Here is a 22,459-nt window from a genome sequence, read left to right on the forward strand (position 1 = left end):
ATATCATAATATAATCGGAAGCAATTCAAATAAAATTAACATACAATTTGCGTCCATTTTACACTAGTTTGAGTTAAAATTACATTATAGTAGGTATCACTCAATCTTTCTGTTAGGTACCTACTCGTAATCTCAATTGCAAAATAAAATTTGTTCAAAAGGATACCATATTACATAGTCCCTTACAGACAAAAAACTGTTTAAACAATTAAAAGGTCTACGTAAATATTCTCCAGACAGCATCTTGTATTTGTTTGTAATAGACAGATGGATTTACGACACATTTAAAATATGACCATATTTCTGTTGACTATGATGATGTTACGTTTGCTCTAGTCTTAATTTTGAATCTAATATACGAGTTATCGTCTAACTTCACACTTAACTAAGCACATCTTCCAGAACAAAATGAACCGCGGCTCGAAGGAGGAGCTGCTCGGCAGCTCGCAGGAGGCTCTGCTGAACAGCCAGAACGACCTTCGGAATGTGTACGAGCGCCCACTCACGAGGGAGGAGAAGACCTTCCTCCTGAACGCTGATCGAGGTGACTACGCGACTGTTAAACGGTAAGGAAAGTTCTCGAAGGTTCTCGAATGTTCTCGAATGTTCTAGAAAGAAGTTTGAATTGTCTAGAGATATCTATATGGAAGTTATTGTTGTAGGAACGTTTGTAGGACAATGCTAAATAGTAACGAATACCTAGAATTATCGCGTAAGAACCTAGTTCCATTAAAATATGTACATTTGCAGACGAGGTATAAAACATTTGTTTTTTTTTTGTTAAGAGATAAGTAGATTATCAAATGTTACGAATTATATTATAATATTATGTTAGATTTATGACAACCTACAAAGCACGGTTTTGAAGCCTCCTATTCTTTTGGAATATTATTTCTAAGTATCGAAATTAATCACAAAAACCTCCAAAGTCACAGATGTATTGAACTGTTTATTTATTTAATACAAACTCCAATTCAATCAGAAACCACGAAATATTTGAAATAAAACTATATTATAAAGTTGGGATCGTCGAAAGAATCACTATAAACATAATCTCGTTTGTTTGCACGTGTGCGCTTGTCGCGTTCGTTTATATGTCACGGTTATTACTAGGTAATGCTGAGTTTATCCGGATATATGTGTACGATTTGATTGACTTTGGATTAAATGAATTAGGTTACTTTGATACATATACATTTTATTAAAATTATTTTTTACAAAGCGCTACGAAATAACGCTCGCTGCTGTTCGTATACATAGAAAATTAGGAATTGATCAATGATTATCGACTGCGTGAAATTGTTAACTTTGAATCGTTTTCATTGTATCCTTTTAAAATCTTTGACTATGACTAATATTTTTCTACAAATAAAACGGATTTCAATACTTACACATAACTAGATATCAATATTAGATACACAATAAAAAACACTCCATTTGCGCATTATAAAACTGCGTATCATTTGCGTACTTTCTAAAAGAACGACCTAAATATTTTGAAAGTAAAGGATATTTCTTGGATTACTTATTTTTAAAAAACATAATGGGATAAATATTGAAGCAAAATTGCGTTGTTTAAAAGCGTTTATAACCCAATTAAAATAACAACTGCCATTAACTGTAAGCTGTTAAAACTGTAAGATATAATAAATGAAACGATTTTGGAAGTGAAACTTCTTTATCGGGGTTGGAAAAAAATTGAGTGTAACATTTTTTCGTTACGCGTGACTTTTTTCCGGTACGCCATCTTTTTCTTATCTCTACCACGCGTGATTCGACGACGTATTTCTGTAAAGTTGCATATAGTAAATTATTTTTTGAAAAATAAGGTCATAAAGAAGTTTCACTTCTTACGTGTGTACACGCACACATCTTTATTGTTATAATGTTATCTTTCAGTGTTTAAAATTTTATATGTCGTCTCTTCTCAAGATAAACATTGAACATGTAGATCAACAATCTACCAAAGCTCATGTTAACATACCTATTGTATATTTTAATATCCTTAAATTTAATAGATATTTAGTGTCGACCACAGATCACAGAAACTAAAGGGAGATATGGTTAGGGGGCGGGGCCGGTGTCGCAGCAATATGCCCAAAAAAAGAACAAGCTGTAGTCGTGCTGTATCCGTACGTCACACAATCTAGTGTGCGAACGAATAGTCGCTCTCATATTTTTGTGTGATGACACGCACACAACGTTTTGATTTTGTTTACTGCAGTTGTGTGCGTAAATTTGTAATGAGACACCAGGTTTCGTACTCAGCGCAAGCGATTGGCATCTCTCTAGATCTCTATGGTGTCGACATTGATAACTTTTTTCATGTAACAGATATACTTGACATCAATCTTCGCACATAGATACCTAAGCATGAAAATAATATCAAAATGTTCCAGGCTAATAGACCAATATGCATCGAAGCCAGACGTGCTCGACATCAACTGCGTGGACCCTCTCAACCGGTCAGCTCTTATCGCCGCTATAGAAAATGAAAACATTGAACTTATACGACTCTTTCTCGAAGCTGGCATCAAAGTTAAGGTAACGTAAATTAATAGATTACTAGATTATATAAATAATACGTTATATACCTAAACCTACTAATAGTTATTGCACCAAACTGTCTTGTAAAAAAATTACGTTTAAGTAAATATATATTTTTTAAATGCTTTATTAATATGATCAATTACGCCTTTGCTAGTTATAAAATAGAAAACTTATCGGATGAGTTTTTTAATAAATTAAAATGAAAATTATATTTTTTTAAACATCGGAAACACAGATTAAACACCTCTCTAAGAATTAATATTCCCAGTTAAAATTTTTATAAACAATAATCTATTCGATCTGAACGTTTTCGATGAAAATGTGAAACAATAAAATAAGGACTTTCAATACGTATTCCTGGGGGAAATCACAAGTGTATAGTTTTCAGTAGAATGTATATTTTCATAAATGACATCTTTATATTCAAACTCCGAATCTCAATAGACGCAAATAAGATTTGTATGGCCCGGTGTGCTCAAAAATATTGAAATATGGCTACTTAGAGACAAAACTATTTTTCTATAGATGTATCCTGCCCTTTATCTAAACCTCCTTGGTATAGTCAATAGTGGTTAGCCTGAGAATTGCATGTGAAAATTGCTATCAACAATCAACTTAAAAAAAAACTTATTTGTAGACTCAGAGATGATGAATTTCTGATCGCCACTTAATATATTTTAGAACAAATTATCTTATAAACACAAACAGGCAAACGCATAGTCAAAATAGGTTTGATTGTTGATTGATTTGCCATTATTCATATGATAATATAAAATACGAAAAAAAAACTTCAGTGTTACAAATTTCACTGAAACAATTTATAATCATTACCATCCATATTACTAATTGGATGGTTAAATAATAAATCATAGCAAAATATGTCATCAATTTATTCTTAACGTTGAATACGGAAGAACACATGAAATTGTAGTAGGTACCTATAACTAATGTAAACATAAAAATAGATTAGCCATTTTGTCCACATGTTTTAAGTAATTGACAGTAGAGAAGCAGTATAAAATGTCGTTAAACCTCAAGGCCGTCTGGATTAAATGCAAAACAAAGTAAATTAGATCGATTATCGGCTATATCCAAATTGATTGTAATGTTATATAATGTTACAGCTAAATGATATTGAAGACTTTAGTCCGATATTGTATTTGGAAGTACCTTTTTAATATGAGATATAATATATTTAATATTATTATGTAGTAGATAGTCTTTTTTATATCGTCGTTTTTATTTAAGTTGTTGTTTTAATTAATTGAATAAAATACGGTGTTAGCATTCTACCTAATCAATTACTATATTTACTGCCGAAATTATCCTGATTGAAATTCAAATACACTTTATTAGTGAATGCAGTTAAATGCATCCACTATGCACCGTAAAAAATATCCTTTACCTATCAAAAATAGAATTACCCAACGTTATTAACCTATTTTTAGATTGCATCCTCCTCATGTTACATCATTATTTCACATCCCTCCACATATTAAATTATAAAACGCACCTTAGCTAAGCACTAATAACATGATTAGCTCATCTGGAAAAATGAAAATTAGCCTCAACAATTTTACGTGAGAGTAAAATATTGAGAAAATAACGTTAGGACTGTGCAGCACACCTTAACACAATTATTAGATGCTCCAGGCACCAATAAAAACGTTAGTGCATCATGTACTAGATATCTCGAGTTTTAAGTTACTACCTATAGTTAATTGTAATTAGTTTGACCGATGTTTTCTAAGGACGTATACACAATATACAGATACATGCAGTAAGGAAACTTGTGACGTATATTTATAGAATACTAGCTTTCCGTCCGCGGCTTCGCCCGCGTTTTCAAAGAAAAACCCGTTCCCGTAGGATTTCCGGGATAAAACCTATCCTATGTCCTTTCTCGGGTATCAAAATATCTCTATACAAAATTTCATACAAATTGGTTCAGTAGTTCAGGCGTGATTGAGTAACAGACAGACAGACAGAGTTACTTTCGCATTTATAATATGGATGTCAAAAAGTATGGATGTCAAAATAGTGCATGATCAATGATACAATACCTAGTTCGGGTGTAAAAATTGATAGTAAGGTATGGTTCAATGAAAAAGTTCCTACTTCAAGTCGATGTGAGACTTGTCACGTATTATGAATTTTCCTTAATCAACATTGACCTTAATATAAATATTATAATCAAGTACTAAATATCCAAAATATCTTGTCAAATCGTTATTCGGTTTCTTACTAACTTCTTTGAAAAGCAAAACTACTAATTTTTAATATAGGTATTCTAAACAATGGAAGATTAAAGTTCGCTTCAGAAGAGCTATAAAACGTTCGTTTTTAACATACTTGAAATTAATTTAATATCTCTATCATGTTGCTTTTAAATATATAAGGAAATGCTTGTATTCTCTGAAGAATTAAAATGCAATATGCTTTGCATTTACGACTCCGTGTAGAGTCTGCAACGTCAACATTGTATTTAAATATAATACAAAGTTCAATGACTCTGTAGGTACCAACTTTATTATAGCTGCTAAAATATATACCTAAATACATATATATGTAATTTTCTTTCAGTAAATATCCTTTCAATATAAAGTGATTATGAAGGATATTAGCAATGAGATACCTATTGATGATATATTATGTCTTGCTCGTTTTCAGAAAACACTGTTAAAATAAATTTTTAGTTATCACTTTTTATCGCATAAATGAAGCAATTTATGTTAATTACATTTATGTACCTAGAAAATTATTCCTATTAATATTTTTTCGTCTTAAAAACCGAACTTTTCGCTATCGTTGTTGACCCTACTAGGTCCAGTCGAATGCAGAAATCAACACTTAGTTAATTAGTAATTGTAGCTGTGGTCACGCCACAAGGATAATGGGAATTGTAATGTGAACACGGGACTGTCTAGTCCCTTAAATTACTGTTTATTAAAATACAATACATGTAGACGGTAGTAATTAATTGAATTAATGTGTATTTGATTTTATATGAGTATGATTAATAACTTTTTAAGTACAATTTAACTCTACGGTGAAGGATTTTAATTTTATATGGAATTGTTTTTAGTTACCTACATAAATAGTAAATTTCACATTGCCATAACATTTGAATTACGTATAGAAATCGTTACTTTGTTTGTAACATTCAACTCAAACTAAACTTATCAAAATAGTTTTAATAGAAGAAAATGGCATTAACAAACTATGACGACATTGGAGCCTTCAAGAAGAGCCAAATTTAATGCTTTCAAAAAGCTGGCAAAGCACCTACAACATCCGTGTTGCTAGTGTTTATTCCTCTTATTACTATACTTGCTCTTCCATAGAAATAAAACTATTAACCAGAATAATTATTTGTTCAGGATGCACTACTTCATGCCATCAAAGAAGAATACGTGGAGGCTGTGGAGATGCTGCTGCAGTGGGAGGAGGAGCATCACGTTGCTGGAGAACCCTATGTAAGCAAACTTTATTTGTGAAATCTTCTGAAACTGGAAATTTCTCAAACCTTTTGGACCTTTTTGATGGTTTGAGTTTCAGACTTGCTGAAAATTGAGAAATACTTTTCTAAATAAACTACTAGACTACAGTTTCGCCTCTATGTTATTTCTACAACTGGGAAAATATTTACGTTACTTCCATATTATCTATCTAAGACCTAAGTATATCTTTCCGTATAATAAAGTTATATTTTTTTACTTATAAATGTGAGAATTTAAATACCAACAACACCTATTTTTAAAATTCACTCAGGACATTCATAAGAATAGATAATTAGATAAGAATATTTATCATAAATATTGCCTGCCAGTATGATTTGCCTTACTTTTATACTTACGGTAGTTCATAGAATGTTCATAAATTAAGAATAAAACTTTTATCGGTAATTTTATGGCTAGAACTTTAAAGTTACTATTTGAAATACAATTATGGATAATAAGTTACAGCTTTTTCTTACTTTGTTCTCCTATTGTAGTATTTAAAGTAGTAACCATTAAATTTTTTAAATACTTACGAAACAAAAAATCAACCCGGTTGAGTAAAGTGTGCAGCTATTCATAAAAATAGTACCTAATGTTCTCTTATTAAATTTCTGTTTAATTCTTTTACTATGTAAGTTGTATCTATGATACAATCACACATTGAATAACGATTTTTTTTAAGCTATTGCATAGCTTCTATCGCGGGCCTTGAGCGCGGGGACCGAATCCAGAAATTCCGTAACGAAAAAAATCTCACGCTCCCCACTCCGACGGGCACGGAGGAGGTGTGGCTTGAAGGCATGCTACGCAATAGCTTTACAGCGGCAGTCCCCGAATGCCACACTTCTTTTTTATTCTGGTATTATTTTAAAAGGCTATCTGAAACTGTGATATGGGATGGCCGCTCAAATATATAAAATATACAACTGTAGACTATATTATTTTACTTTATCCGATTAAAAACTGAACGTAAATCCTCCAGAGTTGGGAATCAGTAGACCCCTCATCAGCGACCTTCACGTCAGACATAACGCCGCTGATCCTGGCTGCGCACAGGAACCACTACGAGATCCTGAAGCTGCTGCTGGACAGGGGCGCCACGCTGCCCGTGCCTCACGACGTCAAGTAGGTACAGGACTCCAATTATTCCTAGTTAGGGGCTTCTAGGCGCGATTTATAGGACAGAAAGCTATGGAGTAATATAAATGTATTGTTCCTAGAAAAAAATAATTTTTAAATTATATAATAATTCTAATAAAATGCAATTCCTTAATACTGTCTAACCAACCTTTAAAAGTATAGCTATAAGAAAATGCATTTTTGAGAAACATTAATCATATTTTCCGAAAAAATAAAACGATACTGACAATCCTCTGGTGTTAGTTTTTAAATCAATAAAAATTACATTGAGCTATAGCGTTTTGTTATTTAATATTGAATCATAAAAATATATAGGTTAATTTCACAACTGCGTTTTCTATTCAATTCAATACGTCCGTAAATTTTGGGTCAGGCTACGAAACTCTCACATTCCTAAAAGCCTCCTGCAATACTAAAGCCTGTCCACATAGATGCGGCTGCGACGAGTGTGTGAAATCATCTCAAGAGGACTCCTTGCGGCACTCGCAGGCCCGCATCAACTCGTACCGCGCGCTCAGCTCGCCCTCCCTCATCGCGCTCTCCTCCGCCGACCCGGTGCTCACGGCCTTCCAGTTGTCGTGGGAACTGAACAGCTTGAGCCGGATGGAGACGGAGTTCCGCGTGGAGTATAAGGTATCAATCACACCTAATAGGTTGTATAGCACAGATTAGATACTAGTATCTATCTAATCTGTGCTATACAACCTATAATAACCTCTATCTAGATTCTAGATAGACGGTCAAAATTTGCGAATTGCTTCGAGAAAAAGATGGCACTGCCGTGCTCCCAGATAGACCACTAAACAGCATTTATTTATTTAAAAAAGACTTTGAATTTTCATGTTACATTGTACAAGTAAAGCAATTCGGAAAGAAAATGATCTCTTTCAAAAATTAAAAAAAAATCTATTAGACAATCATAATCACAAAAATCTGTATTCTGTATTAAGTTTATATGCAACAACTACTTAGATACGCTAAAGTCTGACCCCAGAAGCCAGATTAGGAACATTTTTACGCAAACTGGCATTTTTACTATATCCGTGGAGTAGGTAAAATAGGTTGAAGGTTTGTAGGTTAATTCAAAGGTTTTTTTTTATTAGTATAAATAAATATAATCGAATTGTTTTCGTGGTTGACTGATGTACTTTATACTTTGTTATGTTATTGATATTGAGATATTGTAAGTGCGACGTTTTTAAGGTTTCAGGGATCGAATTACGTATTCACACTTCATATAAACAGAATTTCTTTGAAATAGGTGCTTTAGTTTTAAATGTAGGTCAAACATCGTCTTTATATCTGAAGTATGTGAGAATAAACAAAATATTACGGAAATACATTTCCCAACCAAATTGAGTTTTTATAACACAAAGATATACAGACAACAAATACAAATACAAAGATAAAGCTAGATTCACCAGTGAAGGTTTTTGTCGTGTTAAAAAGTGGAATTGGAATTCTTCCTGTATCTGAAAATGTTCGTTCTCAAATGTTTTTCCTGTTATAATGTAACATACAGTTTAGTTGTGTGCATTCAAATTTTATTCAAATTTATGTGCTAGGAACTTTATATTTAAATGTTAAAGGTTCGTTATCCCAATCTGTAATATTTTGCCTGCACACAAAATTTTACTTTAATTTTAGTTAATCGAAGATACCAAGGGCGAAAATGAACGAAGCTACTTTTAAGCTTGTAAAATTTTGAACTTTCCTTTCAACCATCAAAATCCGAAATTCACGATAAATCTCTTCATATTATTATCTAAAATAAACATGATGTTTTTTTTATATATATAATATTATGTCTATTTGTTTGTATACAAAAATTATCTACAAGACTGACTTCAATAATTCTCTCTCGAGCAGAAAGTTAAAATTTTCTTGAGTCACATACTATATATTATTTCGATATGATGCCGGTACGAGCGAGCGGCCAGTTTCAAGTTTAAATGAACAACATCTAACGGAAAATCATTGCATGCATCACGTCCTTTGCCCACATATGTACTACTATAGTATTATTACAGCATAGTATATTTTATTATCTGCGGTATTACATCTATACCCAGGCTCTAAGACAACAAGTACAAGAGTTCGCAACATCCCTCCTGGACCACACGAGAACATCCCATGAGCTAGAGATCATGCTCAACTACAACCCGTGGGAGCAGGACTGTTGGGAGCCGGGCGAGCGACAAACCCTGGGACGGTTGAAACTGGCAATTAAGTATAAGCAAAAAATGGTAAGTCCAAAAATGGTGAGTTTAAAAAAAGATGACAAAAATAAGTTAAGAATCTTATAAATTGTATGTTACTGACGTAGACCCGATTTGGACCCACTTTAATCGGACAGATTTAATTCATACTTAGTTCACTTATCAAGTATCGGTAAAATTACAATCATTTCATAAATTTAAGCGTGTTTTTTTTATTTAATTAAATTTCCGGATGCAATGTAAAATTTGTGAGAAATAGAATTGATTTAAAACTTGCATTTATCTACACTAAAAATAATTCTGATATATATTATTAAACTTCCATAAATAACCTAAGTTTGAATTTATAACCTACATATTCACGTTTATTTCAATAGCAATAAAAATGTTTCATTCCTTATTAATTACGGCTCTTTTTTTATTCACAATATTATTAACTTGATTATAAATCCTGATTTGTTATAGTTTGTGGCACATCCTAACGTACAACAATTACTCGGCGCTATCTGGTATGAAGGTCTGCCTGGTTTCAAACGGAAAAACATCGTCGGTCAATGTGTTCAGGTAATATTCCTTTGAAAAATAAGAAGAATATTATGAAAACTTTTTTAAGATACAATTTTAATAGATACAACAAAACCACAATTTTTCAATAATGTATGATTTTATTTTTATTTTAGGTTGCAAAACTCGGTGCTATGTTCCCCATATATTGTTCGATTTACATGATGGCCCCCGATTCTGAATATGGTAGATTTATGAAAAAACCCTTCGTCAAATTCATCTGTCACAGCTCCTCATACATGTTATTCTTATGTAAGTATAATATATTTGTAATTAACTGGCAAACCACAATATACAAAATGTATTAAAAAGTTGGTTGCAAATTGAACAAAAAAAAATTAAATTCAATAACTTCAATTCAAATTTTTTTAAATCTTTATATCTATCTATTATTGCCAGTCTAAAAAATATGCAATTACATTTTTAAATCATATGGAATGAACTGGCACTCAGCAAAAAAAATAAAAATTAAAAAGAATCCAAAGCTTATTCCAAATTCAAACCGCCTTCGACGGAGCAAACGATTGCGCGCCAATTCGAAAATACAGATGTAGTTAAAAATACAAGTTGTATTTAATTACAGCATTACTATCACTGGCGTCTCAAAGAGCAGAATTCATTGTTTTGGAATATTCTGGAATATCCTGGTTGCAAGAGTTAGTGGAATACTGGAAAGCGCATGAACGGGGATCGCTGCCTGGACTTATAGAATTTTGCGTCATCGTCTACATAGCAAGTAAATTTGAATTTATTGGCATGCATAATTTATATTTTTATTGCGGATCTATAAATTATACGTGTTTACACTAATTTGAAATTAGTTTTATCAATATTTATATTCGCGTTTAAGTATAGTATTTTTTAGTGACATAAAGTAGTTTAGGAGATCAGTTTTAAACTGAATAAGAATCTATAAAATGCTAAAAACTATCCCGTTAGTTTGTCTATGCTTCTTAATTAGATATTAAAATACTCAATTAAAAATTAATATGTATGAGATAAATTGATTATTTTGATTCTTAATTATTATTATTAATACTTACTTGCAAATAATTATTTCATTTTCATAGTTTCATAGTCAATTATTAAACTAATTTACAAAACCAATTTTATTCACAGAGCAATATTTCCCACACAAAAATTAAATATTCGCTGTGCTTTTCACATTTCGTTTCTTTGAGCGTATATTGAGTTAATGACATTACTTTTCAGTCATATACGATTTTTAATTAATCATTCATACGAAAATCTTGATATTTTCTATAGCTGGAAGTTAGATTTTTGCAGTTCACAGCGTAATATATTAGGTAAGCAAATTATTGCAACAACTATGTCGATTGTGAACATAATATAGAAATCTAGTAGATAGTTATAAATTAATCTGATTTATACATATAAAACGAGAAAAAAGCTTTATTTTACATATTCGACGTAGCATGCAGAAGTTACAATCATCCACATTTTAACAGGTAATAGTTGAATTAAAATAAATATTATTATAGGTAAAATATGTCATGAATACAAAAACTACTTGTGTCATTGTTAATTTGAACCCATGAACGGCATGCATTATCGAACATGCATTTTGCACATAAAATAAAATTACTTATATTATATTAATATCTAACCTATAGGCTATAGATAATAGTTATAGTATTACTAGCGGTCCGCCCCGGCTTCGCCCGTGGTACCTACATGTATAAACTATCCTATCTCTCAAGTTGGATCGAACTGCACATGGTGTGCGAATTTTATTATAATTGGTTAAGTGGTTTAGGAGTCCATTGAGGACAAACATTGTGACACGAGATTTATATATATTAAGATTAAGATATTTTATCTATGCCTACATAATCACATTAAAAACTCCTACTCCTAGGTTTAATATGGGGTGAGATCCGGTCACTGTGGTCTGGAGGTCTGATGGAGTACATCAGCGACCTTTGGAACATGGTGGATTTCATCACTAACATGTTTTACATAGCTTGGATCTGCCTACGGTTTTCCTCGTGGTACATTGTACAGGTAAGGTTGTCTTGATTTGGGATATATTTTTAAATAAAGATTGTGAGAATTGTTTTATTTTATCGTATTTTTATTTCAATTTAGTCGGTTAAGCTTTAAAAATACTTGCACTCAATAACTCACTCTCATATTATTGCCTAGATTTATGGAACTTGAATTATTAATGTATTTTATTTTGTGTCTAAAACTATCGTCAAAGTATTCATATCAACATTGAGAGCATGACGTCACTATTACACAAAAAATTGTTATACATTTTTATAGAATAGATTTTTTTTAAATTCCGCGGGCCACGTAAGACGCGGATTCGAATCCCGCCTCGTGATCGAATTATTTTATTTTCAATTATTTAAAAATATATATTTATAAAGCATTAAATGCCATTTAATGAATAATATCAAAGTTTTCGTCCTGGAAACCAACATCAAGACATATTTGACTGACCGGTTGGCTTGGTTGGTAGTGGCCCTGCCTTCCAAGCCAGAGGCCGCGGGTTCCATTCCCACCCGGGGCAAATATTTGTGTGATGAACATAGATGTTTGCTCTGCGTCTGGGTGTTAATATAATATAATAATATAATATAAGTATTTATTTAAAATTATATATGTACGTTTATCAGCCATCTGGTTTCCAAAACACAAGCGAAAGCTTAGTATGGGATCAGATCATGCCGTGTGTGAAAATTATCCTGAAATATTTATAAAATAAATAAGTCGCTTGTGTTATGGAAACCAGATGGCTGATAAACATATATAATTTTAAATAAATTCTTATATAGATAATAAGAAAATTTATAAAATATTTATTTATTTTATAAAATAGCGCGACTACAAAAGCGGCAAGGACCCTTGGTACCCCCGCGAGCGCTGGGACTCGTTCGACCCAATGCTTCTCTCCGAAGGCGCGTTTGCCGCTGGCATGATCTTCTCGTTCCTAAAACTGGTGCACATTTTCTCCATTAACCCCCATCTGGGGCCGCTACAAGTGTCCCTGGGGAGAATGATCCTGGATATCATGAAGTTCTTCTTCGTGTATATGTTGGTGCTCTTCGCGTTTGGATGTGGTAAGTATTTTTGTCACAACCAACACACTACACCTCCCTTACACCATGGCCACGGACACCGGCGGCGCGACCGACGGCGCGACGGGCGGCGCGGCAATTCGCGCGGCGCGGTAAGCATGCCACGGGCAGTTGCGTTCGCCGCCGCGACCAGTGTAGACGAGGAGACGAGATGGCTTTATCAAAGTTAGCTCGACATTGTTTGGAGAGTAGCAGCTTTTTTGCTCAAGATTTAATGTTTGGAAGATATAGTGGAGTACACGAATTAAATAGAAATCGTGTTACAGACGGAGAATTCCACCAAAAATATGAAAAATATAGGCATGATGAAAAATTATGTTGCGGGTGGCTAGACTTCCAAATAGCTGGTCTAGCTAGAATTTCTGCAATAAAAGCTTCCGTCTCCATTTTCGCGAAAAAAAACAAACTATTTTAAATTAAGTTCGCTCCGGGAGTAGTCGCCGCGTCTGCCGCTCGACTCCGTGGCCTGCGCCGTAATAACTCATACATTTGTTTCGATCGCTAGTCGTGCCGCGCGATTCGCTCGGGGAAATTCGCCGGTCGTCTCGCTGGTCGCCGCTGCGCGTGGCATGCCCAGTACATTTCCATACATTTGATTCATTCGCAAGACGCGCCGCCAGTCGCGCCGCGCGAATTTTCGCTATAGCGAATTGTCCGTGGCCAGCACGTTAGTGCTACTACAAAAGCGGCAAGGACCCGCGGAATATCTTCTCGTTCCTAAAACTGGTGCACATCTTCTCCATCAACCCCCATTTGGGGCCGCTACAAGTGTCCCTAGGGAGGATGATCCTGGATATCATGAAGTTCTTCTTCGTGTACATGTTGGTGCTGTTCGCGTTTGGATGTGGTAGGTATTTTGTCACAACCAACACACTACACCTCCCTTAGTGCTACTAAAAAAGCGGCTAGGACCCACGGAATATCTTCTCGTTCCTAAAACTGATGCACATTTTCTCCATCAACCCCCATTTGGGGCCGCTACAAGTGTCCCTAGGGAGGATGATACTGGATATCATGAAGTTCTTCTTCGTGTACCTATATGTTGGTGCTGTTCGCGTTTGGATGTGGTATCTATTTTTGTTTATTTGTTAAATAGCTGGTAAGAGTAAGAAATAATGTTTATTTTTTTTGCTGCATAAGTGTAATAATAACCGTTTATTTACTTGTTTTTTAAACAATCGTTTGATTTCAATATGTTAACACTTTATTCTATTGCTTTTATTAATTTCCAAATGTATCTTAAAAGTGAATATAACGTGCTCTATACTTGTTCTATAGGTAGTAGAAACGGCTATAACGTAAAGACGAAAGCTATCTCGGCTTAGCTTTCGTTAGAAACTATACTGTATAATATTATCTAGGTACTTACGAGTACCTAAAACTTGTCTCAGTTTTAGGACTTAGATAAGTCAATAGGAATCTTATCATATTACAAAATTAAAAAAACAATTTGTGAGTTATACAAATGCATTATCGAATTATTTGTTACTATGCATTGCACACATTTATGATTCATTTCAATTCAATTCTTAGTCTATACGTGTAACAGAGCATTAATCTCGCAAACATTAAATAATGGCTAGGTATAACAAACAATTTATGCTCATACAATGGTCCATAAATTGTTTATATCGCTTACATCGAATTGATTAATGTGTCTTTTAGTATGTAGGAGACATTTTACTACGAAAATCAGTCGTAAGATACAGTTCACCTGTATAACGTGAATTAACCAACTTTTAAAAGGAGAATACGTATTGAAGAATATTTAAAAAATTAATATAATATAGCTGCAATTGTATTGCTATTCTTATTTTATTTTACTCTATTAGTTACCTATAGGTACATGTTTTTTAATAGTAAGTAATAAGTATATAAAAAATGAATTCTAAAAAAACCTAGCTGATTTTTAACGTTTAGACGCTAAAATTATAGATACTATCTTGATACTTATAAGTATCAAGATAAACACTACTTTAAGATTCGAATACATCTTCTCTACCATTACAACAAAAGAGACCATTAAGATGCATTTAAAAATTGCATAAAAATAACTAAAAATCATATATTTGAAAATTAAAACCTCTCCCTAGGTCTGAATCAACTAATGTGGTACTATGCAGAATTGGAAAAGAATAAATGTTACCATCTTCCGAACGGGGATTTACCGGATTTCGACAACCAGGAACGAGCGTGTACGATATGGAGACGTTATGCGAAGTAAGATTAGATTATACATATTTAGTAGCTATCTGAATACAGTCTTACAAATAAAAATGTCTCAAACCTCGTTTCGATTTAAAATTATTCAAGTTATTGTTACTAAGCTCTGCTTTGTCCTGTAGTAACAGATTTTTACAAATATTAGATATTTTTTTATAAAAACACTTCTTTCATTTATACATTTTGCTAGCTGTTGATTATTTGAAATATTAAAAAAAATCCATATTAAAACACATTTAAGATTTTTTAAATTCCTGCAAATCTCCATCTATCTTAGATCTTTACTAATAATATAATGGTGAAATTCGTTTTTTTACTGCGTTAATGTCAGACACTACTGGACCGATTTCAAAATTTTTTCACCATATGAACATGATTATTGACTTTATAATATATGTACCCTAACAAAGCTATGGTGGGCTGCTAGTTTACAATAGGTATCTGTTATTACAGTAATCTTTTTATTTACACCTACACTATTTTAAGCAGTTTCTAAATGTTTCTCTTCAATTTAAAATAGTAGCAATCTTTGCAATTTACACACACCATTCTAATCAGTTTCAAAACTATTCTCATCAGTTTTGATATGTTTATTTATGTAATTTACATTGTTTTTATTTACACTATCCTAATCAGTTTCTTAATGTTTTTCTTTAACTTCAAAATATTCTAATTCTAATAATTTTATTATAATTTCCTTTATAGCTTATTCGAAACATCCCAATCTCTATTCTGGGCGTCCTTCGGTCTCGTGGACTTGACTTGTTTCGAATTAACCGGCATCAAGAGCTTCACTCGTTTCTGGGCATTGCTTACATTTGGATCGTACTCCGTTATTAATATTATCGTCTTGTTGAATATGTTGATCGCTATGATGTCGAATTCTTATCAGATTATTTCGGTAAGTTGCTTTTGCATTTCGTTTATTTTTAAGGATTTGATTCTCAAATATGGAATTATTAACTCAGATAAAATTGGAAAAGCAATTAAAACTTTGGAGGCCAATTATTATTATTATATCTTGCGTCTATTTTTTATATTTCACTTAAAAAAATATATACAAAAAATCATGTTTTTAGTAACTTGGATCAACTTGAACATGTAAACAATTCGTTGTACTCAATTTGGAAAATATAAAAAATAGCGGTAGTGATTCGGATCCATGTTTTTATTTTTAAGCTTAATTTAAAATGCTATAGGTATCATATTATTAATTAATAATAATACATCATGATAATTTACTATAATTTCTTAATTATTTCAGCTATCTTTACAATATTTTTTATTCCATTATCCAGGAAAGATCAGACATCGAGTGGAAGTTCGCCCGCAGTAACCTTTGGATGTCGTATTTCGAAGATGGTGATACTGTCCCACCACCATTCAATATTATCCCCACTCCCAAACACGTGTCTGGGTGGATCAACCGCATTTGCAGCGATCGGGACCGGGGTTCGATTATTGTTAGTATTTTTTGTTTTAGTGATGAATGTTTTTTAGTTGTTATTGTTAAAATTGTTTTTTTCTGTCTTCTTTGAGTTTGATTTCAGTCTCAATAGTGATAAATTCCTAGTAGCTTTTATTTAATAACACCAAGAATAACACTATTGTCATATATGTCATGATTCAATTATATTTATTTCTTACTGATTTTGAAAGTATTTAATTGCAATTTAGAAAAAAATGGATTTATGCACTCTAAATAAACTAATATTGATTTATAATGTACTATTATTTCAACAGTTAACACTACGTAGATATAACTGACGAGTTGTTATACTTTTATCTAAATAATTGGGTTTCATACAATGATTTATGAGCTTAAAAAAACCATTCCAGAACAAATCACGCGAAAAAGCGCGTCTCCAGCACGAAGCAGTGATGCGTGTGTTAGTCCGTCGCTACGTTACTGCGGAACAGCGGGCCCGAGACGAAGTGGGTGTCACTGAAGATGACGTTATGGAGATCAGACAGGATATATCCACTTTGCGATTTGAGCTTATTGATATACTGGCTAATAATGGCATGAAGACACCGAGGATCAATATGAATGAGACAACTAGTATGTTTGAGGACCATATTTTTTCTGTTCAAGTCTTTTATGTTTATAATTATAATGAAAAATTGAGACACTTTCATTTTTGGAAATATCATCTGCACTAATAAAGAGGAAACAGTTTTTGTATGTAACGTATAAACTCAAAAAGTACTAAATCGATTTTCAAAGTTATTTTTACTTTCACAGAGCTGCATCTCTTAGTATCATAGGCTATTTTTTCCTCTAGACAAGCCAGGCCAAGTTAATGATAACATTTTAAAAAGCATAGTAATTTCATCAAGATCTGCAGCAGCAATGTAATTCAAGTTTTTTTTACATTCATGAGAGAATATTACTTACTATTATTAACTTTTTTCTAGTATCTGGCAAGAAAGGTAAAGTGATGGAGCGAAGGATTCTAAAGGACTTCCAGATCGGAATCGTTGAGGGTATAATAAACGATGTTATTTCGAGAGAAGCTAAACCAAAGGATGTGTTCAGTCAAATTGCTAAAGCTATTGTTAGGAAAGGAAGCCCTGAAAAGTAAGTCACCTTTTTCCTTCATTGGGTATAAATTAGATCAGTGTGGTAATATATGGCTGGTTTCTGAATTGAGTATTTGACAATAATAATTGAAAATAATTGAAAATAATATCATTTCAAAATATTATGTTAAATATGTCTCAAATCATACTTAAGTTCTCCTTAAATATTTTCTCATATTATATAAGCTATCCCAAACCTTAATAAAATCAATTCTCAATTCAGAAACTGCCTGATTTTGCCCTTAAATTTTTTTGCTGAATTACCATTTTAATAACTTGTCACTCTCGCCAATATTTGTGGTACTTATAATAAAAATATATGTAACTTAAGAAAGCTGATATTACCTAAATTAACAAACTCTTTAAGTCCTTAGATTTTATACAGTACATAAGTAGCTCCAATTTATCTTAAAGTATGATTTAAGTAAAAATTATATTAATTTTTTGACACTTAATTTAGTATTAAAAAAAAAATTGGTTGTCTGTAAAGTTGGTTTACTGACGATAGTTGAACGTGACAACATCCGATTGTGCTTCTTTTTCGCTCGTTCCGCGCTCTCGCTTGCACTTCAAGCCTTACATGGAACGCCTCAGAGCGAGGTAACGCTGCATGAGTCATGTTTTTTCGTGCGTGCAGCCGGCTCTATCGAATTATAAGACGTTGTCACGTCAAAACTTGATTTTTTTTCAATTTCAAGTAAAAAACGCGACTGGAACGCCGCGGTTCGAACCAACACTATTCGTCGAGATCCGATCGGCAGCACCAATGAAGCTGAAACCAAACGCAGCAGACAATCACTCAGAGCGCATATACTTGATAACGTTAAAGAGAGGACTATAGATCCACAGAAATTGTTGGGTAAGTGATAAATAATAGACAATATTAATTTAATAAATTAAATAAAATAAAATTAAATGTCGTGTTAGACAATATTAAACAATTAACACTAACTAAAATAATTTTAAAAGTACTTTAAAGTGTAAGTTTTCAATCACTAGAGTGAGATGAGCATTATTAGAAAGAGATAGGACCTAAAAAATATGAATGAAAACTATATTGTACATACCAAAAAAGTACAGAAATATAAGAATAGACACAAATTGCATAGAAGGCAACCTTAGGGCGTATTCAGAAAGAAAGCTTGAAACTTATAAGCGCTTATCAGTGCTTGTCATGTTCGTATATTTTCCTGCGCGGGCTACCAGCGCTGACAAGCGCCGATAAGCGCTTATAAGCGCTTATAAGTTTCAAGCTTTCTTTCTGAATACGCCCTTACGAATACAGAAACATGACGTAAGAAGTACAATAATAATCAATTCATAACGATGAATTACACAACTGTTGCAATTCTTACAAATAATCCAATTTGTAACAATGTGTTGTTTCTATTTTTTTCGTTTAACTAAATATTACTCTTATTTTTTGTTAACAGAATTCAATCCGAAACTATCAGAAGTAACTCCAACAACAAGAGTTGCGTATGCCAAATTCATGAGAAGCAAGATAAAGTCCGATTTTAGTGAAAGAGAGAAATCCGGTACTTCAGAAAAAGATTTCACTATTGAAGACGAAACTGCGTCTGGTAAAGTTAAACCTAAAAGTGAGTATAACGACAAAAAAATATAATAAAAATATTATGTATAAAAGATTTATTAAATAAAGATTTGTATAAAAGATTTTAACGCATTTTAAACTCGATTTATTTATCGCGAAAATCCGTTAAAGTTTTTAATTTCTAAATATAAATTAATCGTGTAGATCAAAATATTTTAAGTTATGTATTTTTTATTTATTTCAGCCCCGCCAGTTAAACCCAAATCACCAGCTCGAGAAGGATCAGATGAACCAAGTTTGAAACAAAACGAAATCAAAGTCCAAGCTCACATTGAAGACAAAGGCAGTGGTAACAAATTTTTTTTTTACAAAAAATATTTTTAAATTTTTTTACTATCGATTTTATATAATATGATATTGGGCAAATAACAAAGTTTAACATCTACAAATTTTTATCATTTTTGTTTTATAATTCCCAAAAATTTAATCTAATGTTACAACAACAATCAAACGATCGTATAAAAACTTTGAATAAAAAATAATAATGTTTATTTTACATCCAGGTTCAGGATCAGGACCGTCCCAACCGAAACCATCACCACCACAACCGAAACCAGAAGAACCGAAACCCACAGAAACCAAACCCGAACAAAAAGAGCACATCATCCAGATAGAGGAACCAGAGTCACCGACCAAAAACCTTTACATAACTAAAGAAGAGGACTCAAACCTGCAAAAACCGATCACACCAACCCCCAGTGTACATTCCAAATCAGAAAAACCCGAACAAATTCTATCAGCCGCCACTTTAGAAGCAGATCACAGTTCAACAAAACCTGATAGTACGACAACGACAGATCCAAAGGAAACTGAAAAACCCAAACCAAAAGAACCTAAACCAAAACCTCCCAAACCCAAACCTAGTCCTTCTTCCTCCCTGGCCCCCCCTCCCGGCCCACAAATGGTTACAGATAAAGGAAAATCTAAAGTCACAGGAAAAATCGTTTCCGGCTGGCTATAAGTGAAGTGACTGTTTTAGAATAGACGTATTAGTGAGATATAAATGTTATAGCAATAATTATATTAAGCCGTTTTTCAATTCAGTACATTTGTTTTAGTCAATATGAATGTCCCAATGATATACTGTTTGTTTGTAGTTTGATTGATACTCGTTTTAGTGACTGGTTCTATTTATTAAACGTTGTATGGTCTAAATCGATAATTTTATTATGTTATTTCAATTGTAACTTGGTATTCACGAGACTATTTACACTAAGCATTTAATCCGATTTCTATTATTATACTCAAGAATGTAATATGAATAGTTTAGCTAGCACCCTTAATAGTAAAAACAGTAAAAAATAAAGACAAATTCTAAGATTGCACGAAGCTATATGTTACTTCACCAAACATTATTGAATGCATTTGTACTAGTGATAAAAATAATAGATCTAACTTAATTTCGTATAAATAAAATAATTGCCATATTTTCAGTGATTATACAACTAGTTTATATTTTTGTTGATTATGAAATGTTATTTATTAGAAATAAAGAGCTTGTTTATGTTTGCTGATTTTATTAAACTGTCTAGTTATTTTCCTGCCACCTATCCCATACTTTATACTGATTAATTATTACAAATAACTACACTATACTTGAAAATCATCAATGAGCCACGGTACAATCAACACAATAACACAATAACTGTGAACCATTTAGAAAAGCAACTGAACTAAATGAATGGATATGAAATTCATTTTACTTATTTTAGCATCGCATTTCATAGTAACTGTTCGATAACATGGTTCCTAAGAACAAATCTTGGCATGTGAGACTTTAACTTGCCCTCACTGACCGATTTTTTGTCGACCTGTCTACATCCAACATCATGCCTAAATTTCATTTACAGACTTATATAACTACTATTACTGTAGACCTATAGCTTTCTATTGTCATTTACTTTTAATAAAAAAAGTGAAGTCCCATATCCCTAGGGTTATGGATATATTATTATACAAATTCATGTGTTTCACTGATCTATTTTCTGTACCTACAAGTAGTTGATTAACCATTCATGTCCTGCCAGACTGAGTCGAACCCACAAAAACGTTGTATCAAGGAGGATAAACCTCTCCATATAATAAAATAAGTAACTACGTTATAAAATGAATAACTGAGAAATTATTAAGAATTAAATATTGTATTTAATGACGAATAATATAATCAATAAGAAATAACTACTCATGCGTGATAAATAACTTTGTAGGCGTGAGTATAATATTATATTATAACCGTGGGGTCCTGGGTTCGATTCTTGGTGGAGACGAAGAATAAAATGTATCGATCTGTGTACACACATAGGAGATAAGGCTTATTACCTACATTATAATTTTTTCACACCATGGTTCAATGGATAACGCATTGCCATTAACCAAAGGTTCAGTCCATGCAGATGCATGCATTAAATATGCTTCATTTTGTAACACATCCAAAATATGTCCATAAAAAATCTACCAATTGAAGAGATTCATGTGCCAATCGCATTCTACACTATGCTTTAGTTAAAAATTAAAGTCGTATGATTGAGGAAAAAAATAAAACCACATATGTAAAAGTGTTTATTAGATAGATATTACAGTAGGTATCGCTTATTATAATATGCATATTATATTGAGAGATTAAAAATAAACTGCAATACTTAAATAAAATAATTACATGTACACAACATAGGAAAATGAAACAATATCATCTAATTACTTTAACAAAAGCTATGTATTCTTAAATTTAAAATTAAATTTATTAAGAAATATAACTTAAGATAACTTAGTCAGAAGACATTAAAACTATAAAAATATATAATTTCGGATAATCGTTAATTGTTAACAATACAGAGAACATAAAATTTAATAATGCATCAAGATCAAGTATGAATAAAAGCACAAGACAAAAAATTCAATAGACCAATGTTAACCAGAGACGTTATTATTATGTACCAAAAGTCATACCTATATAACAAA

The 22,459-nt window shown here is 32.3% G+C and overlaps 1 protein-coding gene across 1 annotated transcript; it reads left to right on the forward strand.

Moving 5' to 3' along the window:
* Window positions 1–408: 408 nt before the first annotated feature.
* Window positions 409–20,920, forward strand: trp (transient receptor potential). The gene is made up of 20 exons (XM_089711575.1): window positions 409–566; window positions 2,400–2,544; window positions 5,931–6,026; window positions 7,033–7,175; window positions 7,622–7,823; window positions 9,263–9,436; window positions 9,875–9,973; window positions 10,090–10,225; window positions 10,557–10,709; window positions 11,853–11,998; window positions 12,822–13,062; window positions 15,174–15,300; window positions 16,009–16,204; window positions 16,602–16,766; window positions 17,143–17,365; window positions 17,722–17,884; window positions 18,585–18,745; window positions 19,320–19,487; window positions 19,686–19,790; window positions 20,005–20,920. The coding sequence occupies exons 1-20, from the start codon at window positions 409–411 to the stop codon at window positions 20,460–20,462; spliced, it is 3,459 nt and encodes a 1,152-aa protein (XP_089567701.1). The 3' UTR covers window positions 20,463–20,920.
* Window positions 20,921–22,459: the final 1,539 nt, after the last annotated feature.

Source organism: Colias philodice, chromosome 26 (genome assembly GCF_061535455.1).
Source record: "Colias philodice isolate Cphi_HAF_F1 chromosome 26, ilColPhil1 Martin Lab GWU primary, whole genome shotgun sequence".
Classification (NCBI taxonomy): Eukaryota; Metazoa; Arthropoda; class Insecta; order Lepidoptera; family Pieridae; genus Colias; species Colias philodice.

Bases quoted from the DNA above. Each gene is read 5' to 3' on its own strand.
- trp (XM_089711575.1), top strand. From the start codon at position 409: ATGAACCGCGGCTCGAAGGAGGAGCTGCTCGGCAGCTCGCAGGAGGCT. The intron at 15,301-16,008 runs GTAAGATTAGAT...TTTCCTTTATAG, and splicing joins ATATGGAGACGTTATGCGAA to CTTATTCGAAACATCCCAAT. The intron at 16,205-16,601 runs GTAAGTTGCTTT...TCCATTATCCAG, and splicing joins ATTCTTATCAGATTATTTCG to GAAAGATCAGACATCGAGTG.